The following is a 22840-nucleotide window of genomic DNA, read 5'->3' on the forward strand; positions in this document are numbered from 1 at the left end:
TTTATCTGATAACTTTAACTGCCCACAATATAGCCAAAAATAAGGAAGCGTCAGAACATGTGGTATGCAACTATGGAAACACAGGTACTGTACAACTGTTGAAGTCTACCTGCAGAACTAACAGGTGCCATTTCACTAATTGTATTTGTGTATTGTGTATCTAACTGTATTTTACTAACTGTATTTGGGATGTGGTGAGCTAGAAACTAGGCAGGGAGTCCGTGAGGCTGCAGTAGTGAATATGGGGTGTGGTGAGTAGGTGAAAGGAAAAAGTGACAGCTGGTAACAGCAGGAGGAAAATGACAAAACACAGAAAAAGTAGCCAATGGCTCAGACGGTAAAGCGTCTGCCTGCAGTGCAGGAGACCCGGGTTCGATTCCTGGGTCGGGAACATCCCCTGGAGAAGGAAATGGCAACCCACTCCAGCACTCTTGCCTGGAAAATCCCATTGACGGAGGAGCCTGATAGGCTACAGTCCATGGGGTCGCAAAGAATCGGACATGACTGAGCGACTTCACGACTTCACTAGGGTCACTTAATATCAGGGCACACAATCTTCCAGACCTTTCAGTCACTGAGCATTTTACTCCATTTTAGCATTGGGTGGTGAGAGCTGGGTATGATGTGACCCTCAGCATCAAAGGAAGGTTACATTCTTTTCAGTTGACTTAATTGAAGATATTAACAAAGTAAACAACACATTTAAAATGATTCATAAGTCAAATACTAACGAAATATTTTTGAAGCTTCATTATCCAAATGGCACACTAAAATACTATGCTTTTTATTAATGAGGATACATAGTTAAAGCTTTACTCCTCCATCTATTCTGGCACTCTACTGAATATCTGTGTTTCATCCCCTCATTTATTCATATGTGTGAAAGAGATATTGAAAATAGAGTAGCAGACAAGACTAAGTCTTCTTGATTCACTTTTCCTGCCCCTGAATTATCCAGTGATGGACATATCCTATTTTGTTTAATCACAAAGGAGCTCACTAAAGTTGAAATGATATATTCTTGAAGTTTCCTGAGAACTAGTGGGACCATGAATAATCTCCAATTCTTTCCTAATTGGAGCTTTAGTAGAGGGTCCCTGATGAAAAAGGAGTTCTGTGGCCTCTCACTGGAGCAGGGAAGGAGTATGGAGAAGGGGTGTGATTTGGTGAGTGTCCCCCTAAAGAAAGTAAAGGAAACAGCAGAAGGCTGAGTAGGCCAGCCCTCTGGTATGGCACAGCTTTCTCACAACAATGCCACATTGTGCTGTCATCATCTGTGTTTGCAGCTGTCTTCCCAATTACACAGGGAGTTCCCCAAAGGCTGCCATGGCAGCTTGTTTATTTTAAAGCCCTGGTTCCAGGTAGAGTGTTGAATCCAAATGTATTGAATCAAAAGAAATATTTTTCAGGGGTTCATATCTAAGAAGGAGAAATGGGAATGATAGATATAACAACTAAAAGTTTTACAGAATATATCAACAGGTGGTAACTTCTTCAATGTGTCATTTGAGTCCTCCTTCCTGTTTTACAGGTGTGATCTGCTTCCCTGGTCGTTCAGATGGTAAAAAATCTACCTGCAATGCAGGAGACCAGGGTTCTATCCCTGGGTCAGGAAGATCTCCTGGAGAAAGAAATGGTTACCTACTCTAGTCCTTAGAGGAGGAAATGGTAACTCAAACCAGTATTCTTGCCTGAAAAAATTCCATGGACAGCGGAGCCTGACAGGCTGCAGTCCACAGGGTCGCAAAGAGTCGGACACAACTGAGTAACTGAACTGAACAGGAACCCACTCCAGTATTCTTGTCTGGAGAATTCTATAGACAGAGGAGCCTGGTGGGCTACTGTCCACGGGGTTGCAGTATTGAACATGATGGAGCGACTAACACTTTCATTTTTTTTTTCTTTTTTCTGCAGCGAAATTCAAAGGCCTCTGTTCTTATTTTGGGGGTTAAATTGGATACAAGAGCTGGGGTGCTGTGTGTCTTCCTGCAGCCACTCTTTATGGGAAAGGACTCAAAAGTGACAAAGAGGGTCAAGGAAGATTTATGATAGAAACTTTGGCTTTCAAGGTTTTTCTTGATTTGGCTTGGAACTCTTTCCAGTTTATACATCTCCCATAAGGTGCTTACCATTTCTGTTGTTAAACTGAAATTCAGTCCATCTCTATGTTTTCACGTGTCCATCCTCCACCTGTCCTCAGCAACTCATTTGTAAATAGTTAAGACTTCATATTTCTAAACTTTCATCATAATGGAACACTGGGATCACTGTTTACCTAATTTATTGTGGAAAAGGCAGCAATAAATGCTGCTGATGCCAGTAACAACAGCAGTTCATGCTTATTACATACCATACACTTATTTCTGGCCATGTACTTATTACTCATTAAGCACATCACAGGCTTAATCACATCTAACCTTTGCCACCATATATTTTACTGTTATCATTCTTTAAGATGAGGAAACAGTCTTACAATGAGAAGTTAAGTAAAGCTTCCAAGTAAGTGATGGAGCTGGAAGCTGAAGCTGAGGTATCTGAGTCCAGAGATTATGTCTTACTAAAATTATTAGCTAATAATCCTTAATAAATGGCACTATCAATTTTTTTTAAAAACAGGTTTGAATGATAGCTTTAGTTTTGTAGATGTTACTATCCATAAACAAAGGGAAATCATTTTCTCTAATATTTTTCAAGGTGTGAAATAAAATGAAAACTGTTGGACAGATAGAAGGAAACTAGAGAGAATAACTGCACCACGTACTTGCAAAATACGATCCCCTTCTCGAATTCGGCCGTCTTTTGCAGCGATGCTGTTTGGATCGACCTGTAAGGGAGAGGACACAGTGTCAGCTGGATATGCAATATCGTCCCCAGAAACTTAAATGTCTTTGTAAATATGGTTCATGTTTTTCTATTGAGTTATAGGGGGCATGCCAAATTTTTCTCTGTCAACTGATTCTAAAAATGTTAATGAGCTATTTTAGAATTAATCAAAATAAAATTAAGGAGAACGACGCCCAATTTGATCTGTAGACCACTTTTCTCTCCCTCCCTCTCTTTCTTTCATTCTTCCTTTTATCCTTTCCCCCTTTTTTATTTTATTTTATTTTTTTTACAGTTGTTCACTCATTTCTGTATCCCAACTGTCAGATGTTGTTTTCAGCTGACATGATCCTCAGATGATGTTAATACCAGAATTCTCTGGACCCAGGAAATGTACTTTCTGCTAGGATGATTTTTAAATCCTGCCTTAGCTGTCTGAGAAAACCTGATAGCTATATTCTTAAGTCCATACTTATTAAAGGGATTTCTGTGTTATGATCACACAAATTTATAAAGGGATTTATAATCTATGTAGCTCAAAAAGTGAAAAAAAAAATCCTACCCATGCAGATTATTACTAGACCCTACTTTACATGTAGGGTAAAGTATATTAACTATCATTTATTTTAGAATAAATAGATATTTAAAGCTCTTTTAAGAGCTTATCCACACTTTAATTGGCCAAACTTGAGTGATGACTTACTGTTCACGGGAGGTAATTTCATCTAGGACACATTTCACATGATGGCTTCCAATCATTTATTGGAGCTTATTCCAGCAAAGCCTTTTTTTTTTTTTTCTTTAAGCAAAATATTTCAAGTGTAGCATAAGCTTGATCCATCCTATCCAGATGTTAGATATTACTTTTCTGATTAGGTAGTACCACCCAATAAATGAGTTTTAAGTGATCAGTCAAGAACAAAAGATGCTCTTGTGGCTTTTCTTACTATTCCTGAAGCACAAAGTTCCAAAGCTGACATGTTTAAATTGTAAACAGAGACTTACCTGAAGGAAATGATGGATAATTAATTAATTGTATCCTATTTAGAAGCCATTCACAATTTAAAACTTTGTCTTCAGAACTATAATCAAACTATATTAAAATTCTGTATTTATACTTCCATACATACTACAAAAGATAATTCTGCATATGTTGCCTTATACTTCCTCACCATAATCAGAGGGGTTTTCATAGTTGTTTATTTAAGAGAGGTATATATGCAAGTCAAATATTCTCTGGAAATTTTTTCACAGTAAGAACGAGTCAGTAGATTTTTTGGTAAAGTGATAAAGATTAACATTTATATTTATAGAGTTTCATAATTTTCTAAGTGCATTATCTTTTCCTAGTCTAAAACCTCTATGAAAGCAGTATTAAAATCATTGTTGTATTGAATTTCTAGTTAAGGAAGCTGAAGCTTTGTAAGTTATATAATGTTTTCAAGGTCATGGCCAAGAAAATTTGAAATAGCACAGGAGAGCAATTAGTATTTAGTTTGTCTCACCTCTGGGTTCATGCACATACATATAATATGCATGATTTCACATATATATGTGTGTATACATATGCATATGCAGGAATTAGATAACATGTATACACATATGTGCTTGCGTGTACATATGTGATTTTTAATCATATCTGCATACATAATACCTTACTACTTCTCATAAAATGATTCTTTTGGGAGTTTCAAAAATCACCTATAATAATAAACTTAGCTTCACTTTTTTTCAAAATAATTTAACACTGAAGGTATTTCACATTTAAGTACTTCACTTTTTCAATTGAAGTATAGTTGATTTTATTCTTTTTTATATTCTTTTCCATTGTAACTTATTATAGGATATTGAATATAGTTCCCTGAGTCAATACCTCACTTTTTGAAAGTGATTATGTGGTTGAATAAAACAAACTAATGGATGCATTTCTTGGCTATGATATTCAAATTTATCAGTCTTCAGCAGAGTAAAATATTAGATTTTTTATTTAGATTTAAAATATTAGATGTGAATATTCAATTTAAAACAATTAGTTAATGTGATTACTAACAAGTCAGATAAAAGACACAGCAGGAATGGAAGGACAAATATTTGCTGATCAAAAACTTTGCCTGACTTCCTGTATACTTATGGGACTTTATTCAAATTTAGACAATGTTACCATTTTTGCACTCTTTCTTACTAGGATTATGCAGTGAAAGCATCCACATTAAATAAACTGATAATAATTGCATTACTTGGGCAACATAATTTACTTCTTTAATTGAAAATGACAAGTATTGGAACATGGCCAGTTCTTCACATCAAGCCTCCCAAGGATTTTCTCATTGTGAGTCATTTCACTCCATTGCTCGCCGTCTGCCTCCCCTAATCTCTCTTCCATGCCATTTCTTACCTTGCTGACATAAATGCCGGTGTCTTCTTCATCATCCGTTCGGTAACAGACTGTCAGACCCAGCTTCTCTTGACTGCTAACACGACACAACTCGACCTCCTGGGAGAAAAACACAGAGACCGACATTTATCTCAAAGAGAAATCCCACAGCAGGATGCAGAACTCACTGACATTCTCTGGGTCATCCTGGGATGTTTTCACAACTATTACCTGACATTTGAATTAACCTATGGTACCAAAATCCTCAAAACTCACTCCCAACATATATATCTGTATGATCAGGCCAACATTTAAAATTTTCATTATAAAGCTGGAGATGCACATTTTTTTGCATTGTCCTAAAACAAAAAACTCACAAATGATGTTCATATAAGATATGTATAAATCAATAATGTGGAATCAAGAAAATACTTGAGAATGTCAATGTAGGTAGCAAAATGTTTATAAAACTATTCAGAGTTCCTGTCTTTTTATTTTAATAAAACAAAATAAAATTAAAATAAAAAAGAACTGGACTCTGCATCAATTCTTCTTTTGAGTTCTATATATGATGATAATCAGAGTTTTGTGTAGCTAGGCCAAGGTTTTCTATTATCTTCTAACAACTCTCAGCCTTGGAAAGAAATGGGTTCGTCCAGGCTGCAGCAAGAGACATCAACAGTCATATGGGCAGAGGCAATGATTCAAAATGCAGCAGTAAATGAACAAGGAATCACATTTACTGAAACACATGGCTAAGGGGCTTGAAATGTCAGTCCTTAGGTAATGTATATTGAATCTGTTTCCTGATTTATGTTCAGTAAAATAATAATAAATTTCAGTGTATTTCATTTTTATATAATGAAATAGACTTGTACTGCTCTCAGAAGCAGATGACTTTAGAATAAATTGCATAATTCCAAACAGTAAAACACCAACTGGTGCTCTTATCATGGAGAACGTGTTCCTATTGGATGGAGCATATAAGGCCCCTTAGTAAATAATCAGATGAGGAAGAGCAGAATAAATTTAAACTGGAAATAACCAAATGACCAAATCTAGACCAAGTTTCTAAAACTCAGGTTTTGTGGGAGTTATGCATTTGTCTGTCTTGCTTACTACTCTTTTTCACTAGGGCCTTGAACAGGGCCAGTCTCAGTGTGGGATCTCAGTCAATGATGGTTGAAGGATAACGGCTTTTATTTCAAAACACGTCTGAGTGTAAACCAATTTTTTTTGTAAACCAATAATCAATCTTTCCTCTTTAATTGGAGATAGATTTTGTGTGCATGCATTGAGAGTGTGTGTGTGTGTGTGTGTGTGTGTGTATGTGAATGAAGGGAATAAAGTTTAATATGGTATCCATTATCTCAAGTAGTTACCAGGACTAAATAAAGAGATACTCACTCAATTTCAAATTAGAGGATATTTCCAGTACACGCTGCTACATTTAAAGAAATATCTTCCATTTTAAATTTGTATTTCACTGAAGGACTTGTCATTGGAAAATAACCATTTATTTTAATGACATACTACAAACCATATGTTTCTACTTGCCATAGGTAAATCCTTAACAAGGATAGACTGTCATAAGCTCCAGTGACCAACAATTTCACAGCTAACAGCAAATAAAAGAAAATTTAAATCATGCATCTTGAGACATGTACTACAAATTGGTGAAGTACATGAAACCATGACCAATGCTGACTTTCCAGCTGGTGGACAAAGATACTCTAAATTACACTACAGGACTTAAAAAGGGCATGGCATATGCTGAACAACAACAAAAAAACTCTTTTCACCTAGAGGAAAAATAGGAAACAGTGACACGTTTTATCACCAGCAGCAAAAAGTATACACTCATGAAGGGCATTTTCAAAACTGGCAACAATTAATGCCTCCAGAGGGAAAGAATACTTGACTAAAACTGTAACATTATGAAGGAATTACAGCAACAAAAGAGCTCTAATTACAGCAAAGAAGTATATACAGTTAAGGAGTAAAGAAGTTTGTGATTCCTAAGAGGCCTACAAGGAAATCTAAACATCCCATAAAGAACTTATGGGATGAAAGTGGGAACTTAAAGCAAATGTGGAGCTGAAATCCATTGACTTTCTTTGTCCTTTCCAACAGCACAAGAGAAACACCCCACGTTGCGGGAAGTCATCTCCGGAGGGAAGTGTTCTTCTTCTGAGTGTTTTCTCTGCACTCTCAATGGTGTACTATTGTTTTGGTGTTTGTTTAAAAGATGCATATCTAAATATCCTGTAATAAATGTGGAACCAATCTATTAAAACAAAAAGGGCAAAATCACCCATACAATATCAATATTGCAAACCATTTAATAAGAATCACAAGGAAACGGAGATCTGAGAAACCGAGGTCATGTTGAATCTAAGCAAAATTGTGAAGCAGGCCTCGAAATTACCCACAGCACCTTTGTTTTCAATAACATCTCCTCCCCTGCCCTTTTAAGATCCTGGACACCCTGCTTCTATTTCTTTAGCTTCCTGAAGTTCCTAAGGTCTGCTTACCTATGAAGCCATCAGTATTCAGGTTTGTCATCCTAATTACCTCCTAGCAAAACCTGGCCCTTGGTATCATCTTCCATTATCTCACAAGTAGCTCTTGAGAGATAAAGACAATTGATAATAAATATTTCCTAAGGCGATCATTATTAATAATTTTTTTAAATGTTGTCCCATCCAGTGTTTGGTTTACACCAATAAAGACTGAGCATACAATTCTTATTACAAGCCTTAATTCAAAGGACTGAACTTATGGAAGTAAGATTCCAGGCTCTGAAGAAGACTCAAGTGAGATTTCCTGCAGCCCACAAACCACCTAACACCAGCCTCAAGAGTGGACTTGCAATTCTTTCTTTGGTTGAGAATGTTTCAGGTGTTGCATATTTCATATTGGTACACAGAAGCATACACTTTAGAATCAAAGTTTCTTTAATTCTATGACCAAATAATTTATAAGCCGCTAGCAGCTGTAGACCATTTTGTTTGTACGAGGCAAAGGTGGCATTGTAAAGGCTGCTTATCTGAAAGGAATCCTCTAGCCCAGGTTTCATTTAGTATTCTCTTCACAATGCACACAAGCCTCTGACTTCTGAAGAAACAACCCCTGGTAATAGAGAATGTTTTCCCTAACAACTTTCATGCCTTTCCCTCTGTCACGAAGAAGCTGTTTGATGAAAAACATAAAAGTGAAATGCTATCTCTGTACATTTTCTTCGCGAAGACAATTCTCGGGCATCTACAAATCAAAGCCAAGCCCGCCTGGATGGCACTGCCAACCATCCATAACGCATTTGCGACTAGAGTGGAAGAATCACTTCATACACCTGGTGAAACCACATTAATTTTGGCTTAAATGTGCTTTAAGATCTTATGTTCTGGGAATATGTATAATTCCTTAAAAAATCATGCCATAATATTTAATCCTGTGAGAAATTGATTATGAAGGTTGAGGGGGGAGTAAGAGATTAAAGTTAGTTAGTAGAGTTTACTGTGAAACATCCTTCGAATTGTAGAAAGAATGGGATTTTTATATAAATTGGTTGCACTACAGTGCTGTGAAAATTTTATATTTTTATGATTCAGTCTCAGGTGGAACAAGGAAGTTAAAAAAAAATAAACACACTTTTCCTTTTTAGGTGGAATTCTCGTATTGGAAGATCTGAGGCTTGAAGCTGCCTGCAATGTCCTTTTATTGGACTATAATTGCTTTACAATGTTGTGTTAGTTTCTGCTGTACAACAATGCGAATTTAAGCAAATTGTTTCTACACTCTAGAGAGCTTGAGGCCCATGGCATGAGTGAGAAAATTCAGAGGCAATCAGTACTACGGGGCTTCCGCTGAGGCTCAGTGGTAAAGAATCCACCTATAATGCAGGAGCTGCATGAGACATGGGTTCGATCCTTGGGTCGGGAAGATCGCCTGGAGGAGGGCACAGCTACCCACTCTAGTATTCTTGCCTGGAGAATCCCATGGACAGAGGAGCCTGGCAGGCTGCAGTCCATAGGCTCACAGAGTCGGACATGACTGAAGCAACTTAGCACAGCACGGCAATCAGTACTACACAAGTCAGAATGAAAACCAGGGCTAGACAGGATGGTCACCAATACCAGTTGACAATCCAGAGATGGGGTCTAGTGTGTTCAGTTTTCTTTTAATTTTATTTCCTTTTTATTTATAAGACAACATGTGCTGTGTTGTGCTTAGTTGCTCAGTAATGTCCAACTCTTTCTGATCCCATGGACTGTAGCCCGCAAGGCTCCTCTGTCCATGGGGCATTCTCCAGGCAAGAATACTGGAGTGGGTTGCCATGCCCTCCTCCAGGAGATCTTCCCAACCCAGTGAGAGAACCCAGGTCTCCCTCAATGTAGGCAGATTCTTTGCCATCTGAACTACCAGGGAAGCCCAAGAATACTGGAGTGGATAGCTTATCCCTTCTTCAGGGGAACATCATGACGCATGAATTGAACCGGGGCCTCCTGAATTGCAGGCAGATTTTTACCAGCTGAGTTACTTGGGAAGCCCCATAAGACAACGTATCAACTATTTTATCAACTTAGCTTTAATCATATATAACTTTCTTAAATTTTGTAGTGTTGTTTACTAACTAGTGAAGTACCACACTTAGTTGTTCCAAGAAGATCTTTATTTAAAATGAATTAAGTGGGAAATATGAAAACTTTAACCTCTACATCCATGAGAAGCTTAGATACTCTACTATGGAAAAATTGTTTCGATTCACTATCTCCTGGATAGTGAAAATCAGGAACAAAGTTCAATAAGAAATAAACAAGAAACCTCCTGAAATACTCAATTTGCTGTCACATTTCAGGTTTGGACACCTCAACTCCAAACATTCATACAAATTACTGCAACTAGTAACTAAGTCTGGAGAAGGCAATGGCAACCCACTCCAGTACTCTTGCCTGGAGAATCCCATGGACGGAGGAGCCTGGTAGGCTGCAGTCCATGGGGTCGCTAGGAGTCGGGCACGACTGAGCGACTTCACTTTCACTTTCACTTTCATGCACTGGAGAAGGAAATGGCAACCCACTCCAGTGTTCTTGCCTGGAGAATCCCAGGGACAGGGGAGCCTGGTGGGCTGCTGTCTATGGGGTCGCAGAGTCAGACATGACTGAAGCAACTTAGCAGCAGCAGCAGCAGCAGCAGTGACTAAACCACATTTTGTAGAGATATTAGGATAAAAGTGAAACACATGGTCTTGTCTTTGCATTGACACCTTTATCTCACCACTGAGATGAAGTGAATGGTTGGTGAGGACTCAACCACTTTCCCTTCTTGATGATGATGTTGCAAAATATAGGCAGTATTTAGCCCCCAGTTTCCTTGTTCTTAGAGACTTTCTGGATCCTTTGAGAAATAAAGGTGCCACATTTTCCTTGACCCAGACTGTCTCCTTCTCGTGGCCTCTGAATTGCCTTAGGAAGTCTTAAATTACCCATTTGGAATAAATTTTACACCTTAACAAAGAAAAAGATGTTAATGTTACTTACACTTTTAACTGAGGAAGGGAATGGATTCATGAGGCCAGTAATTGAGCCCATGTCATGAAATCTGGACCAGAAATAGAAATGGGAAACTTAACATCAAGGTGAGTGTGAGAAGTGGTTTGTTTCATTCTGCTCTGTCAGTTACAGAGTCAGGCCAGCTTCATGCACACCTGCCCTTTAATGGGCTTTCACTCAGCCCTGCTCTGTCTGCATCAAAGCACAAAGACAGGGGAGAAAACCACAGAGACATGCTGGTTACATCAGACATGTTTTTCCCCTTATTTTGAGCTTGTGCCTTTTGAGAAAGCTGCACTCGTTTTTAGATATTAGGATCATATAGTTTACCTTTGTAACCCTTGGTTTTTCAGAGTTGACACTTGAGATTTGAACAAAACATTAAATGATCACTTAATAGCTTATAAATGGCAGCAATGCTAAATATCCATAGCCATTTTTTGTCTATGTTTTGTGATTTGTATGTTAGCTCTTGGCTGGTCTCCATCAAAATAATTCAACATATCATAGCAATCTATGGAAAAGACTACTCCAAAATGTTATCTCCATAGTTGCTTTACTTCTAAATTATCCACTTTAGCATTTCATGCTCTGATCAGCTCAGATACTCTTCCATTCCCACTCCAGCATTTGTGCTCTCTCAGGGGACCTTGAACTAGTTGACTTTTCACTATCAATAATTCCCTTATGCCCTCTCCTCTCTCCTTGCCCAGCTTGAAACTGCAGTTAGTAATGATACTCTTTTAAAATTCCAGAACCCCCTCATTGTTCTCTGCCTTCACCGTATCACCCAGCAAAGGTCAATCACTGTTAAGCCCAACTGTTCACTCCCTTGGGTTTTCACCTAAATGGCTGCAGTATGGTCCTGGAGGAAAAGGCACAGTCATGCAGACCACATGGACTGCTTTCACTGTAAATTCATTCCCACAAAACTCAAATGGGCCATCAACACTGGTAGACAATCTCATATGCTTCCCTTGTGAAGCTGCTCTTCTTTCTTCATAATTTTTCCAATAAAATATGCCCACTCTCAGCTGATGGCCTCCCATCATACTTCACAGGATACTAAGAGATTCTTATTATGTCAACTTTGCACTCTCCCAGATGAGTATTTTGCACTCCCTTTCTCTACAACTGTGCTATGGTGTCTTCTCTCTCTCAACTCATAGCCAATCATTCTATTTCACACTTTGTGGGGAAAAAAAAAAATCCATGAGATGGAAACTGCTACATCTTCTCTCCATTCAGCATATTAATCTAAATTCATCTGTATCCACCCTGTAGAGTAGAAACCCCACAATAATGATGATCCACTCTAGGTTGAGGGTAACTGACAGAATCAAATAAAAAATCTTGGAAGACATAATAGAATAGACTTGGTGTTCACCAAGCCTGAATTCCCAAGCAGAGAATTTTGACCAGAGATAGGGAAAGCATGACATGTTAGATGAGCTTTAAGTAGTTAATGTATGTGAAGCTAAGGGTTGAAGATTGGAGTGGGTGAGAGTTCATGGTGAAAAATAAAACTGGAAAAGTGGCAAGATCATGGAACAATGACTACACTATATTAAGTAATTAGATCTGCAAAAAAGTAAAGAAGACTAACTGAAAAGGAACTAACATAGTCTGATTTGCAGTTTGGAAAATGGCTACAGCAGTAGCTTGGCCCATGAGTTGTAGGGGTTAAGAGATGAGCACACAAGTGGGGAATGTTATCAACACATGAAGGAGAAGGTAAGGGTTTGAATGCCAACTATGTCAGTCCTTAAACACTGTTACTTTTATTGATGAAGAAAATGAAGCATAGAGATAAGTTAAGTAACTTGCCCAGAGACATGCATTTAAGTCAGAGGCAGAGCTGAGATTCAAGTCCTAATTGAAGGAGTCAACTTCAGTTCTCAACAGCTCCTTCCTCTGTTTCCATATATAACTCGTTCTCATTTTTCTGTTTCCAGCTTAAATAATATCCTGGGTAGTGCCCCTCTCCATCACTCTTTCTAAAGCAGGGTCTTTAAAGTTCTCTACAGAAATTTCACCGATGCTTAGAAACCTCTTGACAACTATGATTATTTATTCATTTTTATTAGCAAATTTCTGTTTTGTTAGATTGCTTACTTTTTATTGTCTGTTCCCTTTACTATCGTATAAGCAGGTATTTTATGTAGCGTTTTTCATATCCCACAAGCCTTAGATATGAATCAAACTCTTGAGGACAGTGCCATGCCATCTTCATTGCATTCCTAATGCCAGCAAAATCTGGGAACTTATGAGAAGACCCACAGGCATCTTTTGGATGAGCTACCTACTATTGTGAAGTTGGATATAGACTATAATTGCTTTGGCATATTTGTGCCTCAGTATAATTGTATTTAATTAAGTAGAATATATTCAGAAAACTGTTCAAACAATAAATGTGACTTATTCTCTTATAATCTCTGCCAACAAAATAATCAGAGTGAGCTGGAAAAATAAAGCAAAATTAACTATAAAGTACAAATTCTAAGAATTTCTCTAGCACATTTAGTGTGTATTCACTTTATTCACCTGATACTTTCTTAACACCTGCTATGTACCAAGGCCCATATTTAGCACTGGAAACTTTTATATACCAAACATTGTGATAAATGTTTTGGGAATAATGTCACATTTAGTTTTATAAAAATATGATAGGCTAATATAGTGCATTGTAGTTATTTATGATCCAACCAGCATTCAATTACTTTCTTTTCGGAAACATTAACCCATATTTCTTGTGCAGAATTGCATCTTCTTCTTTCTTTATCTGCTTGTTTATTCAATGCTGATTTCAGCTTTGGGAGCAGTCATGTGACCCAGATATCAGTCAATGAGTGTATTTTATTCATTAACTGTAATGATCATTTTAAGAATGGATATTTGATAGAGTTTAATTAAGCCCATCAATATCAGGCCTGAGACCTTTGTTGAAACTATTGAGAAAAGAACACTTGTCTTTCCTATTGTACTTGAGCCTACAAGACTATAGGAACAGCTCAGATCTTCATTTTCCTACAATATGTAGACCCTAGGAATAAATTCAGCAAAGAGGAGGTAAAAGCCAAAAGATGGAAAGATTGAAATTTAGTGGCATCATTTGAGCCCCTGGATCAAGTTATGCTTGAAACAGGATCTTCTGGAATTTTCAACTCAAAAAGTTAATACATCTATTTTTCCTCTTAAGTATCTGTTTTGGGTCATCTGTTTTTTTGGATCCGAGTCCCAATTGATATTGGAAGATGTTACAAATTTCATTTTACATATAAAACAATTCAGGATCAGTATTTAGTAACTTACCTAAGGTTACTTAGCAACTATTTGTCTGAGTCAGAAATTGAACACACTTTTTTTCTTTTACTCTGAAGCTTGTTTTTTCAATCAATACACTCTTATAGTTCAACAATGATTTAAAAGCTCATTGTCTAGACTGAGGCTTAAATACATAAAGAACTCACAAAAGTGCAAAGACATACATGGTAAAAGATAGATGAGATGAGGCAAGTATCAAGAGATGAGCGAAAAGAGGGAAAGTTCCAGAGAGAAGCTACCTTCATGCAGAGGGTGAGAAGATCAGTGCAGCTATTGCAAAGGGTGCTTATGGGAATATGAAGAGAGGATGCCAAGAGAGTTAAGTTAGGACCAAATTCTAAAAGGTCTCATGACAAAAATACTGGGCAGAAAACAGAGAGGGAGGCCAATATGCAAAATTTAGAGTGTTTCATATTCTATAAACAAAGAATTATGAAACTAAGACTATTGAAAGAAAGGATTTGGTTTTTTAGCATTCAGCTGAGGCAGATGCATAAATTTATTCTATTTTATTTTCAAAACAGATTAAGTTTTGAGAAAATTAATATAATTATAATTTATTTCACTGGATTATTTGGAAGGAAATTCTAGACACAACTTAACTTATCCTCCAACTTTTATTAATAGAAACGACTTCCCCACCTTCACCCAATAATTTAGTGGCAGAGCTAAGATAGAAGCCAAGTCTCCTAACATTTATTCAATCACTCTTAATAACTGTTATCATGTTGGTTCTTATATTATTCCTTGAGAAATTCTCATCTGGGATGGTAAGTTGGGGTGTGCATGGAGAAGAGTGTTTTGGCATGGGAAAATCATTGCAAGAAATTAGAGAAGCTGATGGAGGTGGGTTATGAAGGTGAAATGTGTGGAAGCAGGAACAAGATTGACCAGTGATGTTAGCTGTAAGGTAAACTGAATCATTGCTGGGCTGGATGAATCACTAGTTGGGATCAAGCTTGTTGAGAGAAATATTAACAATCTCAGATATGCTGATGATGCCATTCAAATGGCAGAAAGTGAAGAGGAACTAAAGAGTTTCTTGATGAGGGTGAAAGAGAAGAGTGAAAAAGCTGCCTTGAAACTCAACATGAAAAAAGGATCATGGCAGCTGGTCCCATCGCTTAATGGTGAATAGAAGGGGAAAATTGAAAACAGTGACAGATTTTATTTTCTTGGGCTCCAAGATCACTGTGAACCATGACTGCAGCCATGAAATTGAAAAGACGCTTGCTCCTTGGAAGGAAAGCTATGACAAACCTAGACAGTGTATTAAAAAACAGAGACATCACTTTACTGACAAAGATCCGTATAGTCAAACCTATGGTTTTTCCAGTGGTCATGTACGGATGTGAGTTGGACCACAAAGAAGGCTGAGTGCTGAAAAACTGATGCTTTCGAATCGTGTTGTTGGAGACTTGTGAGAGTCCCTTGGACTGCAAGGAGATCAAACCAGTAAGACCTAAAGGAAATCAACCCTGAATGTTCTTTTAGGGTTGGAAAAGGACTGATGCTGAAACTAAAGCTCCAATACTTCGGCTATCTTATGTGAAGAGCTGCTTCATTGAAAAGACCCTGATCCTGGGAAAGATAGAAAGAAGAGGACAACAGAGAATGAGATGGTTAGACAGTATCACTGACTCAATGGACACAAATTTGAGCAAACTCTGGGAAATAATGGATGACAGAGAAGCCTGGTGTGCTGCAGTCCGTGAGGCCGCAAAGAGTCGGACACGGCTCAGTGAGTGAACAACAACAACAAACTGGGTCAGTGTGCTAGCAGAGAAGGGCTTGCGTTGACTTTTTCTTAGAAGTATTCTTTCAACCCTTTGTGTCTACAGCAGATTTAAAAAGAAGAAACAGCACACGAAAATTTCATACACAAGTGTTGTTCATTCTCTGAAAGCCTCAAAATGCCTATTGCCATTTTCATAGTAGGTGTTTCACCTGGTCCTGCTGTCTTTAGTGTATCTCTACTTCTGGCAATTGTAAGCTATCTTGCCTTTGAATTGCTGAAACTAGCTTTTTCAAAAGAAAGTGTTAACAGCATTTCTTTGATATTAACCATGTGCATTCTGAAAAGTAAATAGTTGAAAAGGCCAGGGAGACCCTTTGTATCATGGTAGTCCCTCGTTCAATGGCTGTGCTTCTTGGTAACATTTACCAGCATGCTTTCAATCTGGCTGTGTTTTAAGTAAAGGAGATCTGAAATGCTGTTTCAGGGTAAAAAAAGAAATCACTTTGAAGAGGCAGGCATTTACTTGAGAAAGACAAAATGTCTTTTACTGAAATATAAGACAACTATAGCTATTTCTGGGTAATAAAGTGAGCATATTAAAGGAATAAAAGTACAATCTACACGTTCACAAAATGATCCTAAGGAGCACCTAAAAATGAGCTGAGTAAACAGGGACTGAAATAGGTTATAAATATCAACACTGGGTGACGAAGAGTTATCAGTGCTTTATGTAAGAGAAAACAATGTCATTTGGGAGCCAAAATATTGGAAGACCTGTTGAATATTTAGTACAGGAATCGAGACATTGCCTATCCCTTGACAAGTATATATGGCTAAGAACAAAGTGGCAGAATGAAGAGCTAGAGGGCTATGGTCTAAGAAAACCCAGGAAGGCGTATATTTGGCTTTGGTGAGTAGGGCTCAAATGCCCATTCCAAAGGGCACAGAGTTTAGTAGAGACGGTAGATTTATTGTGAGCTTGAGTGCGTGTGTGCTGTCACTTGAGTCGTGTCCACCTCTTTGCAACATTTGGACTGTAGCCCTCCAAGCTCCTCTGTCTGTGGGATTCTCCAGGCAAAATACTTGAGTGGGTTGCCACGCCCTCCTCCAAGGGATGCTCCCATCCCAGGGATTGAACCCACAACTATGTCTCCTGCATTGGCAGGGGAGTGCTTTACCATTAGTGCCACTTGGGAAGCTCCATTGTGAACTTGAGCTTAAAGGAAATGATCTGGGGCATGATAGCGAAACTACTTTTTGAACTCGAATGGTGATATTAATCTAAATTTATCAGATAATATTCCATTTTTCATGCTCCATTTTGGGACAATATACTGATAGGCAATATAGTATTTTTTTTACTAGTAATAGTGCAATATTTTTTTTACTATTTTCTTCAAGGTAGGGAAATAAATTACAAAACTTACACAAAAACTATGAATATTTTACATTGTAAAACATACAATAAATTTGTGTATCTGAAAGTGGGTCAAAGGAAAAATTCTTTTATATTATTACATTTTTATACCTAATATTTGAGACCTTGATTGAAAATATGATAAAATAATGAATTAAATTTTCTTCTAACTAAGAAAATCCAACATATCCTCTGCCTTACCATGATCATTCAAGAATATGATACTTTATTCAAGCATCTGATGGTTAGTAAGCAACTTGTTCCACAAGATTAATTATGAAAAGATGTTTGGTGTCCCACATCTCCAGATTAGTATGACAGTGTATAATAATAAAAAATTTCTTTTTAAATATATAGTAATTGTAGGTAACAGGTTGATCCTGATTTCAGCATTTATTTCATATTTGATAGGTTCTATGGTTTGCCACTGGCCATTATCCCAAAGTGTTCAAAGAATTTATATGTTAGCACAGATTTTAGATTTTTCCTTTCCTATCCCTTCTTTTTGGAGCCAGATCTCCTAGTGATTTTTTTTAAGGCCAGTCTGTTACGATACATAAAATGCATTGCATCTTTATTATCCTGGCAATAAAACTCTAATAACATGCATTAAAACCAATTAGTAAACCCAAATATCTTCTGATTTAATGAATGAGAAAAGGAGAATGTACATTTATCTATTTCAGATATTATACATTGAGTTCCAGACTGGGAGACGCCCGTGTCTATGTTGACACAACAGAAATTTGTCAATCCTTCTCAGAATTTCTCTTTATTTGAAAAGCATTCAGGAACTTTTACAGCATATGTTATTAAGGAAACATAAAAGGAAGATTAACAAAGTAGATGAAGAGGGGAAATAAATAAACCTGTTGACAAGATGAACTTTATTTCCATCAGCTGGTTATTGGAGCAGGAAATGCAGGCTTTTCTAATGAGGCACTGGGCTATGACTGCGATTTTTTGTCTAAGCTATTTTATAGTGGGTGCTAGGGAGATTTTCCTGTGGTCATCAAAACAGGAAAATGCACAAGACTTTTAAACCTGTCAAGATCCCATGAAAGTTATAATGATTGTTCCCAAATTATTTTTTCCTGTTTGGTAAAGTAGAACTTTCATATCATCAAATGTGTTCACATTACCTCCATAGATATTTCTGATCTAACTGAAGAAATTAAACCCTAAAAAGAGATCTGTTACAAAATACAACAAAAGGTTTAACATGTAGAAGTTAAAGCTTTGCATTTTTATTCAACATTTTTACTTTTTCTCCAAAAGCTCAATATAACTTGGTGACTTTTATAAAAAATATTTTTCTTAAATCAAGAAGTAAGGTATGCATTTTGAAATACCCAGTCTTAGAAAGAGCTTCCCTGGTGGCTCAGACAGTAAAGAATACGCCTGCGATGTGAGAGTCCTAGGTTCAATCCCTGTGTTGGGAAGATCCCCTGGAGAAGGGAATGGCAACCCACTCCAGTATTCTGGCCTAGAGAATTCCACGAACACAGGCTACAGTCTGTGGGGTCACAAAGACTCAGACATGATTGAACGACTAACACTTTCATTCTTGGAAAGGAGAAAGTTCATTTGGGAGGGGTGTACATTTTACACATTAGAGCAGCTTTCTCAAAATGTACGTAACATTATTTGCAAGTATAATTTCATGTATACATATTTCCTAAGTTCGGTCATTCTATACCTACAGGATTTATGTTAACAATGAACTGTAATGTTTATCACATATTATCCTATGATCTATTTTTTAGATGCAAAATAAATAATGGTATGGACTTTTCTGAGCTTATAAAGTTGCATAAGAATGCATATAGTCTCACATATATTTATCAATTTTTATTGTAGATGGTATAATTTCCCCAATGACTCACACATAGTGTATACTTGTATATTTATGTAACCATGATGCCAGTTTGTGGAATTTAGAGCAGTAGTATTTTATCATATTGGATAGACATTTAAATAAATAACGATCAGATCAATTTAAATTATTTATTTAATTTACATATTTATTTATTATAATATTTTACATTATTTGGTCAAATGCTTTACGAACTGCTTTTCCTTTGGGCTTCTGAAAAGTAGACATGTTCTCTGTTGTTAATGAGATCAGTCTGGATATTTTGACCACTTAAAAATTAATTTCCATCATTGCATTATGTATTCTGCAGCCTGATTTGATAACTACATACAAAAACATGAATCATCAACATTAGTCTGAAGTATATCAGCATCTGTTCACTATCACATAATTTACAATAGTAAAGTATCATAAATGTCCTCTATGTATACAATATGAGACTTCTTAAATAAATAAGGGGGTATCTGAATGATAGAATAGTAAGACTCTGGAGAACTTTCATAACATGGGAAATGATCATTACAAACACTAAATAATAAAGCAGGACACAAATTTACATAACACATAATCATCCCCCTTTTGTTTTTCTTTTTTAGTCTTGTATTCAAAGAAAAAAATCCTGGAAGAAATGTGAGTTGTTAACTCTAGTTACTATTATTATAATCATGATTCTTTTATTTTTAATATATCCTTGTATTTCCAACTATATTTTCTATGAGTATGCACTTACTTAGAATTAGAAAAATAAACACTATTTAAATCATTGAAAACAAATGGGTGCTTTGCACATCACGGAAGCCCACAGATCTCTATTCTTTCCCTTCTATACAACTGTCTTATTTACTAGAAAACACTAATTAAAAAGCAAGGAAAAAAAGGATTTTGATCAATTCAGTGGAGTAAGAAGAAACTAAACACAAACATCAAAAAAATACTTTGTGTGGGTAAGAAGCTCAAATGGCTTATCTCCATCAAAAGAAGACACAGACGCTAAGCCTTGGTTATTTTTTTTTATGCCCCAAATTTAATTAAGCTTTTCAGTTATGAAGTGCTAGATCCTGAAGTTGTGTTCGTCGTAGGGCCAAATCCACACAAATACGTCAGACTTACTGACTCTCCACAATTCTGATCTTCTTCCCAGCTTGCTTAATGGCATTACCATTGTGCCAATCAGCCCGGTTTAGGTCTTCAGAGTAATATTGTATTCTCCAACTTTGCTGTTTTACAGATAATTGACCATTGCCTATAAAATGAATCTCCTTTTCTTTCCATTCCGTTTGTTGTGACTCTAGTTCAGTCTTGCATTTTTTTCTTCTTTGCCTCTTCTATCCCCTTGAATCCATCTGGAAGATTACTGCTTGATTAATCTTATTAATATGTCCTTAATACATTATTTCATGCTCAAAAGTATTAATGGCTCCCCCTAGTTACTGAATTAAGTCCAAAGTCCTCAGAATGACTCTCCAGACCTTCTGTAATATGATCCCAAACATTTTCCCCAATATCTCCTATTCTTCTGCTCAAAGATCTGATAACCTGGCCAAACTGCAGGTTTGTTTTTTTTTTTTTTTTGATGAAAAACTTTAAAATATTGTGAGAATTACCAAAATTGAGCCAGAGACATGAAGTGAGCAAATCTTGTTGGGAAAATGGTGGCAGTAGACTTGTTTCACACATTGTTGCCACAAACATTCAATTTGTAAAAAATGCAATCTTTGCAAAACTCAGTGAAGTGAAGCACAATAAGAGGCATGCCTCTATTGGTTTTTGCTCTTCATTCACTATTCCCTTGCAATAAATTGGTTAACCCAAGGTGATGCTAATAATGCAAGAGCAATATTTGAGCAGGTATGGGCAGCAGTGAAGGCAGTGCCTGTGTCTGGGGGGTAAATGGTGGCACCAGGTGATAAATGAGATCCGGGGTGCACCCAATGTGTATGCTCCAGTATAAAACTCCCTACTTGGTATCTTCACTATAATCTCCAAGAGTCACCTAACTCAAACAGTTTTAAAACAGAATCTTATTTTTTCTAATTCAGTCTTCTAGTCTCTTGATTGCTCAGTTTTTCCCAACTCATAAGTGGCACAATCTTTCAGTCCATCACCCAGACCAAAAACCTAGAAGACCTCTTTTGTTAATTTGCTTTGATCATATTCTATATTCTAGGTTATTGAAAACCTGCCATTCCATATTCAAAACTTCTCCTGATTGTCATAGTACTTTATAACCTTAAGGGGGAGTGGGGCTAATAATATATATTTTTTGTCAGATCTGTGAGACTCCTTAGCAAAATGTATGCCACTTCATTTAGTAGCTGGATTAAAATTCTACCTATATTTAAGATATGGTAAACTATGAACTCTTAAAGGGTGGCTGTGCTGTGCTTAGTCTCTCAGTCATGTCGGACTCTTTGTGATCCCATGGACTGCAGCCCACCAGGATCCTCTGTCCTTGGGGATTTGCCCACCAGGCAAGAATACTGGAGTGGGTTGCATGCCCTCTGCCAGGGGATCTTCCCAATCCAGGGATAGAACCCAGGTCTCCCACATTGCAGGCAGATTCTTTAGCAGCTGAGACACCAGGGAAATCCTTGAGGGTGGAAGAAATGTATTCAGCTTTGTATCTCAGTGTTGATAGTAGGAACGTGCAAGCATTAAGTGATTGCGCTTGTTTGCTAAATAAATGCATCCATTTCAAACCAGACCTCTATCACAGTCTCTTCATCACCCAGAAGTACTCTTTATCCCTGAGTATACAGAGGTTTCTGCAGCTCTATTTAAATATAACTCACACTCCACCTTATGTGTTGTCATGGAAGACTGGAACATTTCCAGCTTAGAGGCCTATAATGTTTTCACATTAGGGTTTGCTTGCATCTGGCCATGTCTAGAAGACTGGTATAGATGGACTGCTGGGATCTATTTATAAGACGGCTTAAGGATCCTCCTGTGAGGTTCGATGCACGATGCTGGGTGCTTGGGGCTGGTGCGCTGGGACGGCCCAGAGGGGTGGTGTGGGGAGGGGTGGGGGAGGGGGGTTCAGGATGGGGAGCGCGTGTGTGCCTCTGGTGGATTCGTTTTGATGTTTGGCAAAACTAATACAATTATGTAAAGTTTAAAAAAAAAAAAAAAGAATCCTCCTGTGAAAAAGAATATAAAGATTCAAAGATAGCACTCGAAAAATAGGGCTTTTATGCTTGGTAGTTACGTTGTGCTAGGTACTTTGAAGAGCCTTCCTGCTGAAAACAACTAATGATACTGACACACTTATTTTATTTATTTTTAATGTATTACCAGGATGGCAAAATAACAGTAAATATTCAGAGGACAAAACAAGTGAGTGAAGCTGAGAATTTGGAAAAGAATAATCAGGAAGCTGATTTTATCCTTCAGAGTATGTACTGCTTTAAGTGAACCGAGGACTCAATGTCCACAGTTTAACAGAGCACAAAGACGAAGAGACAACATCCAGGGCCTATCCAAGATAAAGAGTCTAACAGGAAGCTGGGAGGCCCAAGAGCTATTGACTGAGTTCAATGGTGAACAAGAAACACAATACCTCTCTCCCAGGGTATTGCACAGAAAATTGTCTATCATGAATTTTGGCCTTGAGTGAAACGGAGAAAAGTCTCACCTGAGAATAAGCAATAACAAACTGGTCCCCACAGGATCATTATTGTGCACTGTATTCGTATTATCTGTATTGTGTATCAGTAAAAATATGGTGGATTGGTAC

General features: G+C 37.2%; 1 protein-coding gene across 2 annotated transcripts in view; it reads right to left on the minus strand.

Moving 5' to 3' along the window:
- Positions 1 to 22840, minus strand: part of PDZRN4 (PDZ domain containing ring finger 4) — a 428685-nt gene that overhangs the window by 15124 nt on the left and 390721 nt on the right. For both annotated transcript variants that reach the window (XM_061416434.1, XM_061416435.1), the window contains 2 exons: positions 5219 to 5317; positions 2762 to 2824 (listed from right to left, as the gene is read on the minus strand). In XM_061416434.1, the coding sequence (XP_061272418.1) occupies positions 2762 to 2824; positions 5219 to 5317 (162 nt within the window). The remainder of the gene's footprint in view (positions 1 to 2761; positions 2825 to 5218; positions 5318 to 22840) is intronic.

This window comes from Bos javanicus, chromosome 5 (genome assembly GCF_032452875.1).
Source record: "Bos javanicus breed banteng chromosome 5, ARS-OSU_banteng_1.0, whole genome shotgun sequence".
In the NCBI taxonomy this organism is placed as follows: domain Eukaryota; kingdom Metazoa; phylum Chordata; class Mammalia; order Artiodactyla; family Bovidae; genus Bos; species Bos javanicus.